Raw genomic sequence first — 19,839 nt, 5'->3', positions numbered from 1 at the left:
TTAATCATAATTTTGATAATTAATATTTCCATTATTGTGGATTTTACAAACGAATATATTACTGTATTATTTATAAAATATAATAAAAAAGCGATATTTTTTGTACGTTTCAAGATCTAATTATTTCCACAATAATAAATACTTGTTGAAAATAACAATTATTAAATTTATTTATCAAATAAAAGAAAAATCAATTTACTGTGTTAAAAAAAATAATTTGTTAATCAACAAAAATGAATGTAATACTAACCAATGAGTCATGAAAAAACAAAATACAATTTAATTAAAAAACTAATAATTAATAGTAACCTAAAAACCAAAAGTCGGGTGTTTTATTGTATACTTCTTCATTTTCGACTAAATTTTTAACTTTTAATACAAAATAATATAAACATTTGATTATGCAAATAAAATACTTCAGTCTTTTCTTCATATTATTATCACTCGTTGTTATTTCACTAGTTTTTCAAATTTCTTTTAGTAGCAACCATTTAATGCTTAACAGCGCTGAGAAGAATATATCTTCTCAGAACACTTCAAACACACAAACTAACACATTTTTTAATACAAAAAATTTAAATAAAACAAATACAAATTACTCTTTAAAAAGTTTTACTGTTGATTATTCGTATCCCAAATATGTTCAATTATACACATACGCACGACCAAATTACACGTACAAACAGCCTATACACATACATAATACAAAATACCCTCAAAACACATTATTAGCAATGATCCACACTCTTCCCTCTCATTTGGTTCACATTAAAAACACTCGACAGACGTGGTGTCAACGGAACTATCAAGACATTTTTGGTTTCAAGTGTCTTTTCATTCTTGTAAATAAGACAGTAGAAGACTATGACAACACTCATCCCAAAGAAAATATTTTTAAAACACTTTTAACAATGAATTCGACATATAACGACATTTATTTGATTGACATGCCCGGTCTCCAAGAGTCGTGGACTACTTTACAACAAAAGAACATAGCGGCGTACACTCAAATATACCCACTGTATACCTCTTATAAATTCTACGCTAGAGTCGACGATTGTGTGATGGTCAACGTCGAAATGTTAATGGACGTTTTAAATGAAATTCCATCGAATAACACGGTCGTCGGAGATTTCTGGAATCACGCGCCTTGGAAAGAACCCGGGAAGAAATATTATGATAAACTGGCAAGTCGATATTCGTTGTATTACACATTCCCTTCGGGCTATTTTTCTATCTTTTCTAATGATATTACTCACTTCTTTGCAGACTGGGATAAGTATTATAATATCGCACCAAGCTCTTTGGAAGATCCAGGATTCGGATTTTTAATTTGGAAATATACAAAGGAAAATAACATGAAAGTCAATTTGATTAAACCAAAATTGTGGGGAGGGCAAATTAAGGCTAAATACGGAAACTACATCGTGTTCCATGGTATGATTGGTGAAATGAACCAAATTGATTTCTATGATAGGTCAATTAAAGACGGACATTTTGTGAATTGAAAATAATGGGTTTATTCAATTAATAATAATTGATATTTTCATTTTTGAAGTGGTATTCGAAAATTTTATTTTTTGTATTTTTATTGAAAATACTTTTTAAAGTTTATAAAGTCTGTCTTTAAACGTTATTTAGTACCTTTTGGACCATAAATATTGGAATATATAGGAAATTGTTCTAAAAATCCATCCCAATTGTACTTGGAATTTTCACATTTTACCTTATGCCCGATGTTTAGACATTATCAAAGCTATTTTTGTCAAATAAATAACGTTTAAGACTAATAAATTAAAATACTAACTCTATTAAACTGTTATATAAAGTCAGATTTTTAAGTAACGATGGAGAAAATTAACTATACATTTAGTTTTTTAATTATAATCAATAACTTTTTTTCTTTTTTTTTCGAAATAATTATTTTTTTGTTTTATTTTTAAAATTATTTACTTTATAACCAAATTATACATCCAAAAAAGGAAAGCAAGAAATGTGGAGTTTGTAATTCATCTCTGATGAATTCTCGAGTAATATCAACCAACCGGCAGACCATTTAATATAGTTAATCAAATGAGTGTCATTGTTGTGATGTGGTTAATAGGTTATACCAACTGATTTGAAAAGCAAAGAAAACGATTGACAACCAGCGTTTCTTTGAAAATGTCAAATGGTAAAATTTAATAAGAAATTTACTATTTATTTATGGTTTTTAATTGGCGATGGTCGATACTATATATTATAATATAAAAAAATAGATATAGTAAATTTTTTTGTTGTATTTTTGGAATATCGTTAATTAGAAATCAGACTTTATATACAAAGTTTGTTTCAATTAGTAATTATGATAATATAATTATCTAACACAATAATAATTTGTAAAGTGAATTGTAAATTTTGATTTATTTAATAAATACCAAATTTGGAGATCGTATAAACTGAGTATATATGTTGAAAATTGTGATATGATATAAAATGTGATTAAAAGAATATTTTTTATATTCTACAATATGTTAATTTTATTCGAATATTTTTAACAATTATTTATTGTAATTAAAAAAACATTTCAAAAGTTATTATTATTCGTTTATTTATTTCATAATAGTATATAAATCTTTATTTTATTTTAATTCATGTTTTTTATTTCAAAATATTTGTTAAAATGATTTCATTAAAAAATATTAATTTTTTTGTTTTCATTGATGTAAAATGATAAAAAAAACAGGTCATAATAACATTTAACATAATAAATTGTCGTGTTTTTGTAAAAATTGACAAATTATATTTGAAAGTAACATTTGAATGATTCATATAATTTTAATATATATATATATATATAAAGATAGATTTTGAATTCATTACCGGGATATTTATTAACCTCTAAAACATATAATTAATTATAATTGATCAAAAACGAGAATTATTTCGAAAATCCTAAAAATTTGTTATTTTTGAGGTTATAGGTATCAAATGATAATTTCATATATAAAGAGAACTGCAACTTCAATCAAATCAAAAAAGATGATTTCATTTACTTTCTTTGCACTTCTTTCGTTCTCCTCTGCAAGTTACATTATTGCTAACGACACTTCTTTAAAATTCTTTGTAATTGAAGAGAACGAATGTTATCAAGGTGAAGACGGAGTTTTCAAATTGGTGTTATCCGAGGACTTCAAAACAGTATATGTATTGAAAGGGAGACTTTGTAAAGAACTTACAATGCAAAAAACTTACACCAGTGGATTTGCTGTTACAAATAAAATTCCACCAAATTTTGTGATTCAAAAGATGTATTTCATTTCAAGGTCATGTAAGAGCAACCCAGAGGCAAGAGACGATGCTTGGTACTATCCATATGGGTGCCTTAACTACAATACTTTTTCTTTAAATATTTCTGAGACTGAAAATGGGTTCCAAAAGGCAAAATTCATGAATAATAATTGTGTTGGCGATCCAATCCAAGTCGATAAGTACGATTTCTTTACTTGCTACATGAAGAATTTAACTCATTCCGAGCAGTATGTCCCAGGGGAACAATAAATTATTTTTATTCTATTGTTAATGGTTTAGAAATTTAATAATGACAACATGAAAAAATCATATTTTTAATTGTAAATTGAAATTTACAATTTGAATTATTTATAAATAAAAAATAACAATTACAAGATATTCAAATTGTTTAATCCTTTATGATACATGATATTATTTTCTGATTATTTTAATTTAATTTTTGTATGGTAATATTTATAATTAAATTTAATATGAGTGTCTATTCTTTCTATTTAAGGTTGTAATTTTTTATTAAACATTGTTTTAAACTTTTGTTATTTCCAACAATTAAAATATAAAAAAAATTAAAAATGGCATAGTTTTTTAATTCCCTTTTTAATTTTATTTAAATACCAAAAGTTTTTGTTTTTTACTTTGTTTTATAAGACCCTATCAGCTACATAACACATTTTTATAAAAGAAACAATTATCAAGACCATTTCAACAAACAAAATTAAAAATTTTAATATTAATTTATAAAAATATATTGGGTATTAATTTATAAATAAAATAATGACTAAATCAAATACCCAATCAATTTTAAAATAATTTGTCAATTGATACAATATCAATAAATTAAAAATGTGTTAATATTGTTATTACTAAATGAAACATGACAGTATATATAGTAGTATAATTATTCAACTTTCTTATTACGTTTTTTAACTATAGTTTAAGTACAACCACAAGAACTTACAATTATGGATGATTTGGAACGCGAGATTAACAAGTTAAAAAACGATTTGATATTAGAGTTGATCAAAATGTCGAATCTGTTGATGTTTAGTTCTTTGAAAGTATCACTTGCTATACAAAACAAAATGCTCAGTAATGTGAGTTATCTAAAACGGTCCATTATTAGAATTCAAAAACAAAATGAAATACTAGAAGATGAAATTATTATGTTGAAAAAAAATAATACATTAATTGTTAATGGAATTCTAGAGATGTATTTAGACACAATTATAGCTCCAAGATTACAAATTAAAAAGCAAGAGTTCAATAAAACGAGTGATGATGACACTGAAATAGATGAAGAAGATTGTAAAATTGTATCTCAAACCACAAAACCACCAAAAAGACCTATTGATAAAAGAGACAAACGTCTTATCAAAAAGATCGAGTTATTTTGTAATAAAAAGTAAAATAATTACTACAGTTGTTATTCATTTCTAGTACTGTTCAATTATGAAATTCTGTATGAAATTGAATTATAATAGATATATATAACATGTTTATTATAATAATTAATATAAAAATACTATTCATTTAAAATAAATAATTTTTTATTATAACTATATAATTAATTAATCGTATTATTAATTATAAAATAATATAATAATTACTAGATGTTAACCCGTCACTCAGTGACGGAAATATTTAATAAAGAAAATGATTTTTCTGTCTGTTTGTACATTTATAATTTTGTAAATTTGTTTAGTTAATCAAATTAAACATATACTATATTAGATGTATACTATTTATAGATTTCTCTTTGAGCAACTTAACAACGATAAAACGATAGTTAACACAGAAATGTTAACCATCGTTTCGTAAATTTTATTATAATTTGTGGTTGTTTTTAGTAAAATTGTATTATACTATATGTTTAATAGTATAAAACTATTAAGAATTACAACAAAATTAATAAATAAATATAAAAATTATTAATTATTAATATAATAATTATAGTAAATTTTAAACAAATGATCAATTAAACGTATAACACTTTCCAACAGTTAATCCTCTCCAAACACCTTATTAAATTCCTCATAAGAGATTTTCCCGTCTTTGTTCTCGTCAACCTCATCAAAGAATTCATCGGGCACAATATTTTTAAGATCACCTGCGTGGTCGAAAATTTTTGATTGTAACACTTTAAAAAATTTTTTAAATTCTTCTCTGTCGATATAGCCGTTGTGGTCTTTGTCGGTGCATTTGAACATAAAGCGTGTGAAGTAGTCTTTTTCTTGACTATCTTCTTGAGCATAATCGTTGCAGATACTCACAAACGTTTCAGCCTCTTCTTTAGAAAAGATCTTCTTGTTAGGGTCAGAGGTAATGTACAATGAAAGGATTTTAAAATTGTTTACTACGTCTTTGTGGTTCACTTTGCTTGTTACTTTATTCACAAAAGCAGAGCTGAATCCGTCGATTAATTGTGAGACGGGGACCGATCCATCGGCGTTCTTCAGTTTCTCGTAAATAGCACTTGCAGACATAATTATATAAGAGTTTGAAGTTCATTCTAGTTTACACACAGTTCTATTAAATACTATAATTTATTATCGTTTTTATTATATTAATCCAATTTCAATTTGTCAGAGAAAAAACACATTCAAAAAGTTCAAAGAGCGAATTAAAAAGGATTTTTCAGTTTGAAATACAATTTTGATTTATTATAATAAAATTGTTTGTGTGTATTTTTTTAAAACATTTAATTGTTGCTTATTTTTATTAAATCAAAAATTCGAATCAGAAATTATATTTATGGTTAATTATAGATAAATTATAATATAAAATAATATACAAATTATAACAATTAGATATTGTTTTTATTATAATACAAATATTAATTTTGACGATAAACAGTACTATAATCATCATGATTACTCAAACTCATTTGCTTAATAGATATAAGATGAGAAGTTTAAATAACTAAAGTTTGTGCTTGTCTGTATTGTAATTACTAAAATTGATATTTATGTTAAAATATATTATGTAATGTGTATATTTTAAGCGTTATAATGATTATCAATTATTTAAATACATATTATAAAGTATATCAGTGTTAAAATAATACTATTCAATTTTAATACTTTATTTTGATGAAACATTTATATTTATTTTAATTATATAATTTAATAATTTTTTGAATATTATTAAAATTTAGAATAAATAAATTGGTTATTGTATGTTGTTTTGAGTTGATAGAACAATTAATAAAATTATAGTGTTAAATTTATCTTAAACAAACATGGAAATGTAAAGAAATAATAATCAATTAGAATAAGAAAAGGAGTGATAGAGATAAGATTAGCACAAATATTCCAAATGCACTATTAACGAAATATTCACTGGTGTGATTTCCACAGAATCCAGTTGTTTGATTTAATTCTAAACCGTTTTTACATCCAACAAGTACGCATTTGTTGTAATTATATTGACCATTTTGGCAAATATGACCACCCACACTATCTTTATTTCCAATGCATTTATCATCAAAGATATACATTCCTTCATCACATCGAGTTCGATATTTTTCAAACACTCTCTGAGCTTCTTCGAGAAATTTTGTGATACTTTCTTCGCTTTCTTCAAAGGCTTCGTTCTCAAAATATTCGTGAGGATAATGAATGTTGTACTCGTCCGGTATTTTTGGAAAGCTGACATTTCTTGGATATGTAGGAGAAAATGATATTTGCATTTCAAATCCATATTCATCAAATTCATCAAGTTCTTTTTCTTTGTTTTCATCGTTTGTGTTGTTGTTATATCTGATCAATTTGTCTGTAATGACGACAGTGGGACTTTGCCCAACATCCCTCTCTTGAATAGTTGAATAAGGAAGACCAGAATATGCCACCAAAAGTGCTGCATTTTTCTGTCTAAAATCCTTTGATAAAAAGGAGCAAGCAGAGAAACAGAATTGGTCTGTGAACATGATAATTTGATTTGGATTTCTTACGTTTTTCATGTTGTATTTCATTTTAAATTCTTTTTCATATACCGATTTTTGAGTCCTCACAAATTTAGACTCACCACCACTTTTAGAAACAAAAACGTCTGTTACAGGAGAATCGTACCATTTTCCCAAGTCTTCTTTATAATACTCTTTTTGTCTTGGAATGCGACTTTTCTTTGTTTTGGGATCTAATAATTGTGCTGCACCTCCACTTCTCATAACTATTTCCGTCGACTCTGAAATTCTTTGGGAGACTAACACATCAAAAACATTATATGGTGCTAAACTGTCTTGTATGTGAGCTGAGAGATCAACAGTTCCTCCTGAATTGTTATCCAATATCACTACAATTGGATCGTCAGATTCATCAAACAACTTTTTGCACTGATCAGTAAGAGCTAAGAATTTGTCAAAGTCTGAGTTAAATGTATATACAACTAAAATATAAAACTTTTGATTCGAAACGACTCGCTGACCACAAGCAATAACATCTGGTATTGAATAATTAAATAAATCTCCATTCTTTTGTTTTGAAGAAAAATCAGTTTTTTTAATAAAATCACCAATAAATCCAGAGTATCCTGAAACTTTATGTTTTTGTGTATTAATTCGACTTCTGGTGATTTCATTTTTTAAAATAATTTTGTTGTATTTTTCAATGGTTTCTTTAAATTTGTCTGTTTTAATTTTGGTATTGAAAAATACTGAGGTGTAATTAACTTCAGTTTTATCACTGAATGATAACATAAAGTTCATATCGTTTATTTCTATTGCAAAATTTTCATATTTCGACATCACAAAAGAATTTTTGAGTAGTGTAACTGCTGCATTGGTGTTCTTCATTCTAAAGTATTTCTTTGCATAATTTTCAATAAATTCGGTTGCCTTTATTCCATTAATTTTACTTAATGATATATTATTATCATCTTTTGACTTCAATAAAGTGACCAATTCTTTATCGAAAAAATCGGTTACTGGTGATCTTCCAATTTTCTCAGGCACTTTTATATAAACAGCATCTTTTGTCAATTGAAAGGTGAAAGGATTTATAACAAGAAAATCGCCAATTTTGTGTGTAGTTGTGTTACTTTGTATATTCAAAGCAAAGTGCAAATCTTTTGGCAATGCGAACATTTTAAATAATCTTATGAACAAATCATAGAGCGGAAATTGCTCTTCTGAATCTTTAATAAACGTGTTTATTGTGTTGATTTCAGCCTGAATATCAACTGGAGTATGATAATTGGGCATACTCTCAGGTTGTGGAGGATTTTTGGCGATATCAAAAAATGCAAAAGCTCCAATATATTTTACCATGTTATCAAAGAAATTTTGAGCTTTTAATTTTGTAATCATAGTCTTTTTCATTTCACCTATTGCAGCCGATGGGGTACATAATTGTGTTTCACATTGAGATAAAACAGACACGAGAAACAGAGCAAATAACATCTTATTTTAAAACAAGTTTTGTATTGAATTGTATTAATTTATTTTGAAGTCATTTTTTGACCTCTGGTGCTTATTGTCAAAATTGTATTTTGTTTTATACTTTTCATGTTATTAAAGTAATATCAATATTTTTAAATGTTAACATTTATTACTTTACAATTTATTAGATATATATTACACATAAAATGTAATAAAATACCATTCACAAAATATTTTATTTTGAAATGTTATGCAAAACAAATTTATTGATTGCATTGACAAAAAAGTTTGGCTCGATTAAAAAAACTATCATTTATTATAAACAACCATTTATTATTAGTTTCTATTTTTAATATTTATATTATGAACAAGGCTAATAAGAATTCAAATCAGATAGGGAGACGCCTTAACTCAGGATTAAATAAAAACGAATTTGTACACAGCAGATCTTAAAGTTACGTTTTAATAGTTCTTAGCTGTTTGTACTGTGCCTCCTTCACAATAAACGTATGATTTGTAATAAATTCAAATGGTTGACAAGCTGCTTTGAACATTTGCTGAATTGTATTACTCAAAATAGTTCAAATTAATTTTATGTTATTATAAATCGCTTGCCTCAAAATGCCACATTCAAGTTTTTGATTACTGAATTGTGTTGTTCGATTATATAATTAATAAAATAATTTATTTAATAACTTTTAATTGTGCTTTTTTGTGTTTGAAAATCTTTATTTTCAATTCCAAAACATACATTAAATTTAGCAATTTACTTTTTGGCAAAGGTCAGTAAAGCATTGTAATAACATTTTTGCTTAGTCTAGTAATAACACAATACTAAAAATTGTTTAATTTACAACACCATGCTTACTTGTCAATTTTAATTATAAAAACAAAAACACCAAATCAACTTTAAAATCAAAGTACTAAAAACACCCAAATAAATAATTGAAATGGATAACTATAAAATTGCCGTTTTAGGTGAATGTGGAGTTGGTAAAACTTTGTTACTAAACAATTTTACAGATAATCCCAGTGATGATTCTGATGATTATCAGAAAATAGAAAACGACTTTCCAATGAAAATAGTGTCTTACAAAGACGAAGAAATTGTATTATCTTTCATCGAAACTTCATACGACAAATATCCCTCCATGCATGAAACAAATATCAACCAAACTGATTCATTTGTTCTAATATTTTCAATAACTTCTCGAAAGTCTTTTGAACAGATTCCGACATTAAGAAATGATATTTTAAGAGTAAAAACCCTTCTTACCAACGAAAAATTAACTTTAGTATTATGTGGAAATAAAAGTGACTTAGAACATATGAGAGAGGTGACCACAAAAGAAGGTCTTCAAATGGCCGATAAATTTGGTTGCGTTTTCTATGAAATTTCAGCAAAAAACAACACCAACATTGATGAGATGTTTAACGCTTTAATAAATGAAGCTTTCAACAACAAAGTTAATAAGATTCAAAATCAATATGAAATTACATATAAAAATACAAAGGAAGATTATAAAAACAACGACAGATTTATTTATACTCCAACTATACTCCAAGAAAAACCCGTAAAGAAATATTTAGACGATTATGAAGAGGAATATGAAGAAGATAAAATTCAAATAAAAAATTATGAAAATATAGAAAATTTAGAAAATGAAAATGAAAATCAAAGCGATGAAATAACAGAGAAAAGGAAATTAAATAAATGTTTAATAACTTAATTAAATTTATGGTATGTTTGTAGTCGTGTTGAATCAAAACAATAAAATAATTATAATATATAATCATAATAAATAGAATTATATTATTAATTATAATTAATAGTATAATTATAACATTTTGAATTATAAATTATAATTTATAATATAATTTAACTATAATTGACAAATACATAATTATTATTATAAAAAATTAATAATTTATTTTAATAATAAATTTGTCTTTAGTTGTTTATTCACAAACAATAAAAATACAACATATGTCAATATGAAAATAACTTAATTACAACAAAGTTAATATAATTATACCAACTACTATCATCATAAAGTGTTCACTATCACTTCTCATATTATCATTTTCTTGTTCAACACATTTTCCCATTGTTGTACATACAAATCCATCTCTACAATTACCACACGTCGGTTCACACCCAACTTCCCATATTCTTTCGCCAACATCAATTGAGTTTCCATCGACGGTGCACTCTGTATTTAAACAGTCAAAAACAGTGGAATTGCAATTTTTAATATTACTTGTCTTTTCAACTCTAATCATCTCACCATTAATTAACTCGACTCTATCACCAATTTTACTCAAATAAGTAATTGACATACAATTCACGAATTCGTGTTGTGTGTTATCAAATCTTGCTTTTAATTTGACAATGTCTCCATTTTGGTAGTAATCAAATTTAAGTCCGCTTCGTACTAAGGTTAAAGAACCCTTCACATCTTGCTCTCTAATTTTCTTTGATATTGATATCGCCACATTGACTATTCTCATATTAAAATTGACTTTAAAAGTCAAGACAAATTCTTTATATTCTTGTTCCATCATTTCTGGCACTGCATATCCCATAAGAAATGTTAAGTAATTGTTAACTTCTGTTGTTTCAATGACGGGTTTAATACTGTCTATTTTATCAGTGTAATATACACCATTTTTATCTTGATAATTCTTATAGTAGTACCAATTCATCAATTGTTGCACTCTTGTTTCGTTCTCTGAAAAGATTTGGGACTCTCCTAAGTACTCGCAGTGCTTTATTTTCTTCGACACAAATTTTGAAGATGCAGGAAAACTGCCTATTTGGCTTAAAGTTACATTTTCAAATTTAATTTTCTCGTTTAAAAAGGAAACCAAATTGAGTGAAGAACGTCCACTTGTAATTGGCAATCTGTATATATCATTTTTGTCTTTGCGATACTGCGTGTTATTAAACTCAATAAATTCATGTGGTCTATTACAGTCGACTATTTGTATCTTGGCCATATCATCTTTGTTATCAAGAACCCAAAGGGTCGGACTTTTCTGTATGTCGAAATCAGTTTCAGCAACAGTCACTTGCACAAAGTTGTCACCTTCATATGCAAAACCAGCAGTCAGTAAGTGGAAAAGGTGTTCTTGAAAGCCAATGTATGTAGTGACATAACTTGTGATCTCTTCTCCATATAATTTGGGGTGGAAGGAACCCGCTACCATACACAATACTGGCGTGTCTAAATTGGAACCATTAATTTCGAGCCATTGCCCACACCGAGAAACGTTGTGACCATTTTTTGCTACTAATAGAAATTTGTCTTGGACATAACATTCAGAGTGAAGGTTGTACCCTTTCACTGTCTGTTTGTACTTGGGTATTAGTGAATAACAGTCAGAAGTAATTTCATAGGTTAGTCCAACAGCGTTCATATTAGCTGCTACAAAATCACTCGTACATATTGGAGTGATCACTTCTTCTGTTTCATTTTCATCAATTAAAATTGGTTGGTTATTTGATGGACTGTCTTGTGCAAATGAAAAGAATGATAATATTAAACACGTGAATAATGAGAAGTAAGTCGGGTATAAAGTCATTTTTATTGTTAAGTTAGACTCTACATTAATGAGATGTGATATGTATAAATATTAAACAAAGTCCTATAAAAAAAATGTATCAATAATCTATTCAAAAAGCGTTTCGAAAAGTTAACTCCAATTTTCTTAAAGATTTACACAATAAATTTATTTTAATGAAATTGTTAAATTAATTTATTAAAATGTTTTGATATTGATATGGTTACGAATTCCAATGAAAAAAATAAGAATTTTTATGTGTTTTGAAAAAGAAACACATTCAAAATAATTGGATTAAATTTAGTATTTAATAAAAACTTACATATTTTGGATTTATTTATTATTGTTATTTAAATAAATACCATTTATGAATTAACTGACTGCATATTTATTTTAATTTACATATATAATAATAGTCTTTAAAATGAATATTTTGGAATCGTTTGATATTAAAATAACTACATTAGTTTGAAAATATATAAAAAAGAAAAAATACCATATTATAACAACTTAAAATTAAATAACATTTAAAAATATACAAGATGAAAATATCCCAAAGTATTATATTTAAAAAAGCAATTGTTTATATAATATAAATAATAATAGAGTGTTTTACTTATAAAAAAGTAACCAAAACTGTGGGAATATTGTATAGAATCGTTTACAAATCGAATTAATGTATATTAAGCCGCAAAAAATAAATGTAAAAATATGGCACTATTTATACACAAAAACGTTTTTAGTTCATGAGTAGTATTTATGAATATTATTAATAATTATTATCATATATTTGTAAATATTAGTAGAGCCATTTTCTTAACGTTGTTTTTTTCCAATTTTTCCTTTCATTTTTAAATGGTTATGACTAGAATGTATGGTAATAATTATCGAAATGTCAGAAAAACACCGTTTAAGTTTTTTATATTTATATATTTTTGGGTTATTCCCAATTTTTAAAGGGTTTGTTGTGTATTTTTTTTCGCAAAAAAAAACAACGTTTTGGAGAAAAAGCAACGTTAAAACGCCGACTTTATAACTAAAAAAATATTTAATAAAAATTAGAATATTAATAAATGTTACTTTTATTAAATTAATTATTATAATATGGTCATTTTACTTTATGTGAAATATTACTTACTCACAAATATGTTAAAATATATAGTTGATTTATTATATTTAAAAAATTTTGATTTTTCCAAAATTTGATAAAAAAACACAAAATAAAATTGAAAACACGAATAATTTTAATTTTATTATTGTTAGTGAAAAAAAACACGAATAGTAAACAATAAATTATTATTTTTAATAAAGAATATTATTTATGAATATTATATTTGATATGTTCTGATAACTCTCAACATATCATAGCAGTTTAATGAACAAAAAACATCTTGCTATTTAATATTATTTAACAACTTAATTGGAAAAGGCATCCTTTGAAAGTGAGCACTCACTGGATTGCCCAGTAAGGAAACAAGAAACGGGGACAATGAGGTAGTTCAGAGAGATGACTGTTCGGAGTCATGTGAGCCTACCAATGAGTTGTGCGTAATGTAATTGAATTTTTTTGCAATTAAATAATTAAATTGATATAAAAAATGTTTAAATTATTCAATCAACAGTTGTGAAGAACAATGAGCATCGTAAAAGTGTGGTAGTTTTAAAACGATCTCAATGACAGCCCATATTATTTCAATGTTTTTTAAAACCAGCCAAATCGAAAAAGTCACGCCCAGTAAACGCCGTCCAAAGCGTTTTTGTTGACATCGTTTGTGTCATTGTCATTTTGTTTGGCAACAAGTCAAGCTGGTAGTAAGTTTAATACCGTTTTACAAAACAAAGAAAATACAAACTGGTATCGGAATTTCTTATTACGTTGAATAAAGGCGCAGGGTAGATAATTTAAGCATTAAATTAGTATAAATTTTAAACTTCTTGTATTCTTGTTCAAAGTTATTTAAAAACAACCTCGAAATAGCTTTATACATAAGGCAGACTGTTCGGTATTTTTATACTGTTTTTCAACTTTTAAAATAGTTTTGTTATATAAAAAATAATAAATGTCTTGCATAATGCAAAGTTTTGCATAAGGCAAAACTGTCCATACTGTATTCACATTAAAAATATTTTCTCTTCTTTTTATTAAATCACAATTTTTGACTTGAAACAATTTGATGTTATAAAAATTAATTAATATATTAATTATAATAACTATAAATATACATTTACAAATCTATTTATAACTTTCAATGAGTCAATAAAATAACTTAATTGGTTAAAAAGTAAATTTACTATTCTAACAATATTGATAAATTAATCAAATATAGAATATTGGCACTTGAAAATTATATACCAACAAACAAAAGAGATGTCCTTATTTATTACAACACTTTTACTTCTATTTGATTTTTCTTATGGTTATTTGACATCTTCACGACTCTCCAAATTACGTTTAAATTCAAAATTAAACACAAAAGCAAACAATTTTGACTTTGTAACAATAAAGTGCCATGGTGTAGTAGTCACTATTACACCACAATTAAGGCATTTATATCCGGACTGTACTGACTATATCCAACCAATTAATAACAATAACACTTATTATGGTATTCAATGTAAATGTTACACCGAGTACATCATTTCTGATGACATTGGATTATATGAGAATTGCACGAATCATGGTATTATGAATTTTAAACACACACAAAACTTCGAGATGCAACTTCTTTCTTCGATTCAAAGGAGTGATGTTGTCATCCAAAATTGTGAAGGTAAGCAGCTCTCAGTGTCAAATTGCGTTTTTGATGAAATGGAAATTGGCACTGCTAACATTATATCACTTAATTTGTATATCACAACATTGGTTCACTTCAATGCGTTAAATACAAGTTTTGTGGATGCCAATTTAAACTATCTGAATATGCAAAACGCTGTATTTGGCGACGTTTATATGACTGGAATATACTTACAAAATTCGCTTGTGTCAAAGACTTCTTTTGATAAATGCACAATCGGCACACAAAAATCCAATATATTTGAAGATGTAGTTTTCTCGTCTTGTAGTTTTTCAAAAACAAAATTTGAATTGTTAAAATCGAAAAATATGATTTTGGAAGGTGGAATTCTTAGAGACGTGACTTTCTTAAATTCTGAATTTGTTGGATTTGAAGCAAAAAAACCAACACTTGAAAATGTGAACTTCGACAATTTGATATTCACAAATTGCAATATTAATGTGAAAGTGGGGAAAGACGTCACATTTTCCAATTCAAAATTTAACAACGTGACTTTTATAATAGAAGGAATAGACGAAAAATTTGAAATCAAATTCATTAACGTCTTATTTGAAAATTCAGTAATGAATAAAGATGTGTTGGATAATAAAAGTGGCAATTTTGTGTTTGAAAATTCAGAAGAAAAAAATGGAGACAAACACAAGAAAACAATCATCGGCGCCATCATCTTTGTGTGCATCGCTGTCGTGTTTGTGGTTGTGGTCTTAGTTGTGGTTAGTATTTTTATGGGACTTTATTTCTATGGAAAAAAGAAGCCAGAAGATAAGGGGTATTCAAAAGCAGATAATTAATTATTTAAGTCACAAGTGTTGTTGTTGTTTTTTCATTAAAATTAGTTTAAACTAATTAACTTTATTAACACTTAATATATCATTTTACATAATTCAAGTGTTCCTAAACGGGAAATTACGAATATTTCAAAATTTTTTATTATTTATTTTATATTATTCTAAAAACTAATTAAAAAAAGAATTATTTATTAAAACCATTAATTTATAACAAAAGTATTTGTTCTATAGTGTTTGTCCGTGGTTCTATGTATTTTAAAAATTAATTGTTTTTTAAATGGTAAATTTATAATAAAATTATAACTCTTTATATAGTTTATGAAACACACAGACACAAAAAATATTTTTATACCCAGTGAAAACGTCTTTGATAATAAGAGGATGTTTCTAAAAGATAAAGTACGTTTTTGGATTATTTATCAGTACTTTGTCTTCGTGTCTGTTTTTCTTTTAAATATAAAAATTAATAAAATAATAATAAAATATAATAAATATTGTTATTTAATTGAATAAGTAATTAATTAAATATTGTTTTTAAATGGAATTTATCTCCATCAAACACCGAAAATCCAAATTTGATTTTATTCTCATTCAACTCGACATTTTCAAGAAGATAACAACTCGCAAAGGCCATGTGATCTATCTCTGTTACACTCTCTGGTATTTTGACATTATTTAAACTCTCACAATATGAAAAACACCCTCTTCCTATTGTACAAATACCTTCATTTAATGTAATCTTTTTCAACAATTTACATTGATGAAACGTGTACTCAAAAAGTGTTTTTATGCCTTTTGGAATGACGACCTCTTCAATTGCAAAACAGTTAAAGAAGCAGTATTTTCCTATCGTAACCACACATGGTGGAATATCAAGTTCTTTGAGTTGTGTTGATCCAGAGAATGCATAGTCTCCAATGGCAGTCAACACATTAGGTAGTTTAAGAGAGGTCAGTTCACTATTTGTATAAACTTGTTTGTCGATTTCGGTTACCATGTTTGAAGGAACATCTCCATATTTTGATCGATCTGAAATGGTGTATAAAACGTTACAGAAGATGTTATTACCTTTTAATGTTGCGACTTTGTCATATGTTACTTGATATAAATATTTTCTTGCAAAGAAGGTGAGATCATCTAATATGTCATCTTCTGGGCTGTACAGTACCAACGTCTCTATTTTAGAAAAATAAATCGAATGGGTTTTGTGTGTAAGTGGTATTGGGTTGTAATGGAACTTCATCGTTGTTTGACGAAACTTTTTGCAGACCATTTGTACGGTTTTGAAATCGGTAATTGAAGTGAAATATTTCGAACATATCATTAAATTATAACCGTCTAAACAGGACATTTAATTATATATTTTTTATTTTAATCAATTTTCAGTTCATTTTTTTAGTTTAATTTTTTTACCTAAAAACATCTAACTTTGTTTTTTATTATACAAAAATATTTTTTATATGTTATTTACTTTTATCCAAAAAGTAAATCCATTTACATTTACATTTATTATTCAATTATTCTGATTAACACATTATACACAATAACTACAAATTAAATATACAACAAAAACATTTCTTTTCTAATTTAATTTACTTGGATTAATCTGATTATGTTGTCTTGTCAATATTATAAATAAATTATATTAAAATGATGTATTTGATCTGTATTTGTTATATTATTTTTATTATCAATAATTAAATAAACGGATCAAAATTTTACAAACAATTACAATTTGAATAAAATCAAATATGAAACAAACACTGTTCTACAAAAAAACATTCGATAGTGTGTAATATTGAATATATAATTTGTGTTATTCATCTTAACAAGTTTCTATATTGAACATAAATAATTAAATAATTTCTTTCAGTTGTGTAACACAATTTTTACAATTTAAATTTAATAACATTTATTTATAAACAAATTAAAGACGTTATAATAAAATTATTATAATTAGTAAGGGGATATAGTTCAACGGTAGAATAGTTCCTTTCAACAAATGATTCTTGGAAAAGACTATGGGTTCAACTCCTATAATCTCCACTTTTATTTTTTTTTGTAAAAATATAGTTATATTTATAATATATAAATTATAATATTATTAAAAAAAATGTGAGTAAAATGAATTTCTTCTTTTAGACGAGTTTGACAGCTTCTGGCAAATTGGAATCTCTACCAATACCGCATCTATTGTTTTGGTTTCGAGCTAACAAAAAGTGGCCCTGTATTTGAGTTATTTATTTTATAAATTTATGTAATAATTGTTTAATAGTTAATATCATTAAAATAATTTTATAAATTCAAAATACAAACTTTGTCACCCCAACTTTCACCCCATGAGTTTCTGATGATCCAGTACTCACCATCATCATTCTTTCCATACCCAACAACAGTGACGCAATGATCCATCACAAATCTTTTGCATTTTTCGTCGTTATAAATAGTTCCTTTCTTATACAACTGGAAAGAAACACGAGAAGCGTCCATTCCAACAGCAATTGGTCCATAAGTTGCCGTGAGATCTTGTAAACCCGGCTCACTTCCGTCTGTCACTCTTTTTGCACCAGTCACCGTTGCAATGTTTCTAACTCCGGTTTTACAAGTTCCATTGTCTGCAATATATGGATAAGTTTCTTCTAAAGTAATTCCGTTGTTACTCTTGATGAAAGCAAAAGCATTGCTTGGGTGTCCACCTTTACATTTGTTGTCAGTTGGATCACAAGAAATCAATTGTTGTTCCGAGAATGAGTAAAGAGTCCCAAGGTCTTTGTTGACTCTTCCTTCCATTGTTGCAGCAGTACAGAACGCCCAACACCCGCCACAATGGGCTTGATCCTTTGCTGGATTCATGATACTTCTCCAGTCAACAGATTCTGGAACTGATTTCACTTCTTGTTTGATTGTTGCAACTTCGGGGACTTCATAAGACGCCCCAAGGTGGGACTTAATAAACTCTTCATGTGTTAAATCAGCAAATACATTCAATTCAGTATTCGGATTTGCTGCTACAAACTTTGCATTGTCAAGAAAGACAGCCAATCTGTAGAGGTACTCTGCCTTGTTGGCATAGACTTTGTGATTCGCGTGAATCCACTTTTCAAATGTTGGAGTTGACAAAGCAATGGCTATCAAGAAGAAAGCTAACATTTTGAAATTGAGAATTGTATTTTTCATTTTATACCTGTTTTTTCGTACATTTTTTTTCTGGAAGAAAAGAAAACAATTTGGGTTTTGTGTTTTTTATAAGTGTCAAATTATAGTATTTAGTGTTATTATTATTTACATCTTTATGTTATTATTAGATAATTTTCTATCTTTAAGTAAAATATCAACTTAACATTTTAATTTTTAGAAAAGTTATTTTGTTTTCAAGTTTACAAATGTAATTAAAAATTTTTATATTTTAAATTTGTTTTCAATTCACATAATGTTTTGTTTTTATTGGGGTTTGGTATTTTAAAATATTATTAAAAAACTATATCAATTTTTTTAAATATAAAATTGTTATTCATTTACAAATAATGCAAAACCATGAATTTTCAAACAAAGTCGATTTTTCGACACAAATTCAATAATTAACACTTTCATAACGGGACCTACATTGACCACCACCACCTCTTAAAATAGATTTATTTTTTCTATTTCGAATCATATTCAAATTAAAATTATAGTAAATAGGTAACTGGGATAATATTAGGTCTGGTTCCCGAATTCAAAAAATGCCGAAAATTCACCTCGAGTCAGTGGAAACCGAGAAAGACGGAGCATTGAAAAGAAGGCTCATAAAGACGCACTCAAACAGTCTGTTTGTGCACCGTTTCACCCACTTTCCAAGTCCTCCCTTGGCGCGGATCCCTCCCTGACCCCCCCCCCCCCGCAAGCGGGGGGGGGGGGGGGGGGAACCACATCCGCGTCCACACAGTACGGACAAGGAAAGTGGGTGACATGGGGACGCACAAACAGTGGCTGAAAAGTGGACTTCCTTCAAAAAACACTCGCGGCAAATATTTTTATTTTGGTAAACGGG

At 26.9% G+C, this 19,839-nt stretch overlaps 9 protein-coding genes across 9 annotated transcripts; 4 read left to right on the top strand and 5 right to left on the bottom strand.

Moving 5' to 3' along the window:
• Positions 1-401: 401 nt before the first annotated feature.
• EIN_200820 (hypothetical protein) lies at positions 402-1,508 on the top strand (the record flags this gene model as incomplete). Its single annotated transcript, XM_004182942.1, has 1 exon — positions 402-1,508. The coding sequence occupies one exon, from the start codon at positions 402-404 to the stop codon at positions 1,506-1,508; it is 1,107 nt and encodes a 368-aa protein (XP_004182990.1).
• Positions 1,509-3,021: 1,513 nt separating this feature from the next.
• Positions 3,022-3,540, top strand: EIN_200810 (hypothetical protein; the record flags this gene model as incomplete). Its single annotated transcript, XM_004182941.1, has 1 exon — positions 3,022-3,540. The coding sequence occupies one exon, from the start codon at positions 3,022-3,024 to the stop codon at positions 3,538-3,540; it is 519 nt and encodes a 172-aa protein (XP_004182989.1).
• Positions 3,541-5,288: 1,748 nt separating this feature from the next.
• On the bottom strand, positions 5,289-5,771 carry EIN_200800 (hypothetical protein; the record flags this gene model as incomplete). The annotated part of the gene is made up of 1 exon (XM_004182940.1): positions 5,289-5,771. The coding sequence occupies one exon, from the start codon at positions 5,769-5,771 to the stop codon at positions 5,289-5,291; it is 483 nt and encodes a 160-aa protein (XP_004182988.1).
• Positions 5,772-6,553: 782 nt separating this feature from the next.
• On the bottom strand, positions 6,554-8,683 carry EIN_200790 (hypothetical protein; the record flags this gene model as incomplete). Its single annotated transcript, XM_004182939.1, has 1 exon — positions 6,554-8,683. The coding sequence occupies one exon, from the start codon at positions 8,681-8,683 to the stop codon at positions 6,554-6,556; it is 2,130 nt and encodes a 709-aa protein (XP_004182987.1).
• A 929-nt stretch (positions 8,684-9,612) lies between these two features.
• On the top strand, positions 9,613-10,392 carry EIN_200780 (hypothetical protein; the record flags this gene model as incomplete). Its single annotated transcript, XM_004182938.1, has 1 exon — positions 9,613-10,392. The coding sequence occupies one exon, from the start codon at positions 9,613-9,615 to the stop codon at positions 10,390-10,392; it is 780 nt and encodes a 259-aa protein (XP_004182986.1).
• A 280-nt stretch (positions 10,393-10,672) lies between these two features.
• On the bottom strand, positions 10,673-12,247 carry EIN_200770 (hypothetical protein; the record flags this gene model as incomplete). The annotated part of the gene is made up of 1 exon (XM_004182937.1): positions 10,673-12,247. One exon carries the CDS (start codon positions 12,245-12,247, stop codon positions 10,673-10,675), a length of 1,575 nt encoding a protein of 524 aa, XP_004182985.1.
• A 2,347-nt stretch (positions 12,248-14,594) lies between these two features.
• Positions 14,595-15,812, top strand: EIN_200760 (hypothetical protein; the record flags this gene model as incomplete). The annotated part of the gene is made up of 1 exon (XM_004182936.1): positions 14,595-15,812. One exon carries the CDS (start codon positions 14,595-14,597, stop codon positions 15,810-15,812), a length of 1,218 nt encoding a protein of 405 aa, XP_004182984.1.
• A 197-nt stretch (positions 15,813-16,009) lies between these two features.
• EIN_200750 (hypothetical protein) lies at positions 16,010-17,160 on the bottom strand (the record flags this gene model as incomplete). The annotated part of the gene is made up of 2 exons (XM_004182935.1): positions 16,010-16,196; positions 16,370-17,160. The coding sequence occupies 2 exons, from the start codon at positions 17,158-17,160 to the stop codon at positions 16,010-16,012; spliced, it is 978 nt and encodes a 325-aa protein (XP_004182983.1).
• Positions 17,161-17,947: 787 nt separating this feature from the next.
• On the bottom strand, positions 17,948-18,959 carry EIN_200740 (cysteine proteinase ACP1 precursor, putative; the record flags this gene model as incomplete). The annotated part of the gene is made up of 2 exons (XM_004182934.1): positions 17,948-18,034; positions 18,126-18,959. 2 exons carry the CDS (start codon positions 18,957-18,959, stop codon positions 17,948-17,950), a joined length of 921 nt encoding a protein of 306 aa, XP_004182982.1.
• Between the last annotated feature and the right edge of the window lie 880 nt (positions 18,960-19,839).

Source organism: Entamoeba invadens (genome assembly GCF_000330505.1).
Source record: "Entamoeba invadens IP1 unplaced genomic scaffold scaff_1105074724763, whole genome shotgun sequence".
In the NCBI taxonomy this organism is placed as follows: Eukaryota; Evosea; order Mastigamoebida; family Endamoebidae; genus Entamoeba; species Entamoeba invadens.
Note: the sequence above shows the minus strand (reverse complement) of the source record. Positions and strands in the feature narration are given on the sequence as shown.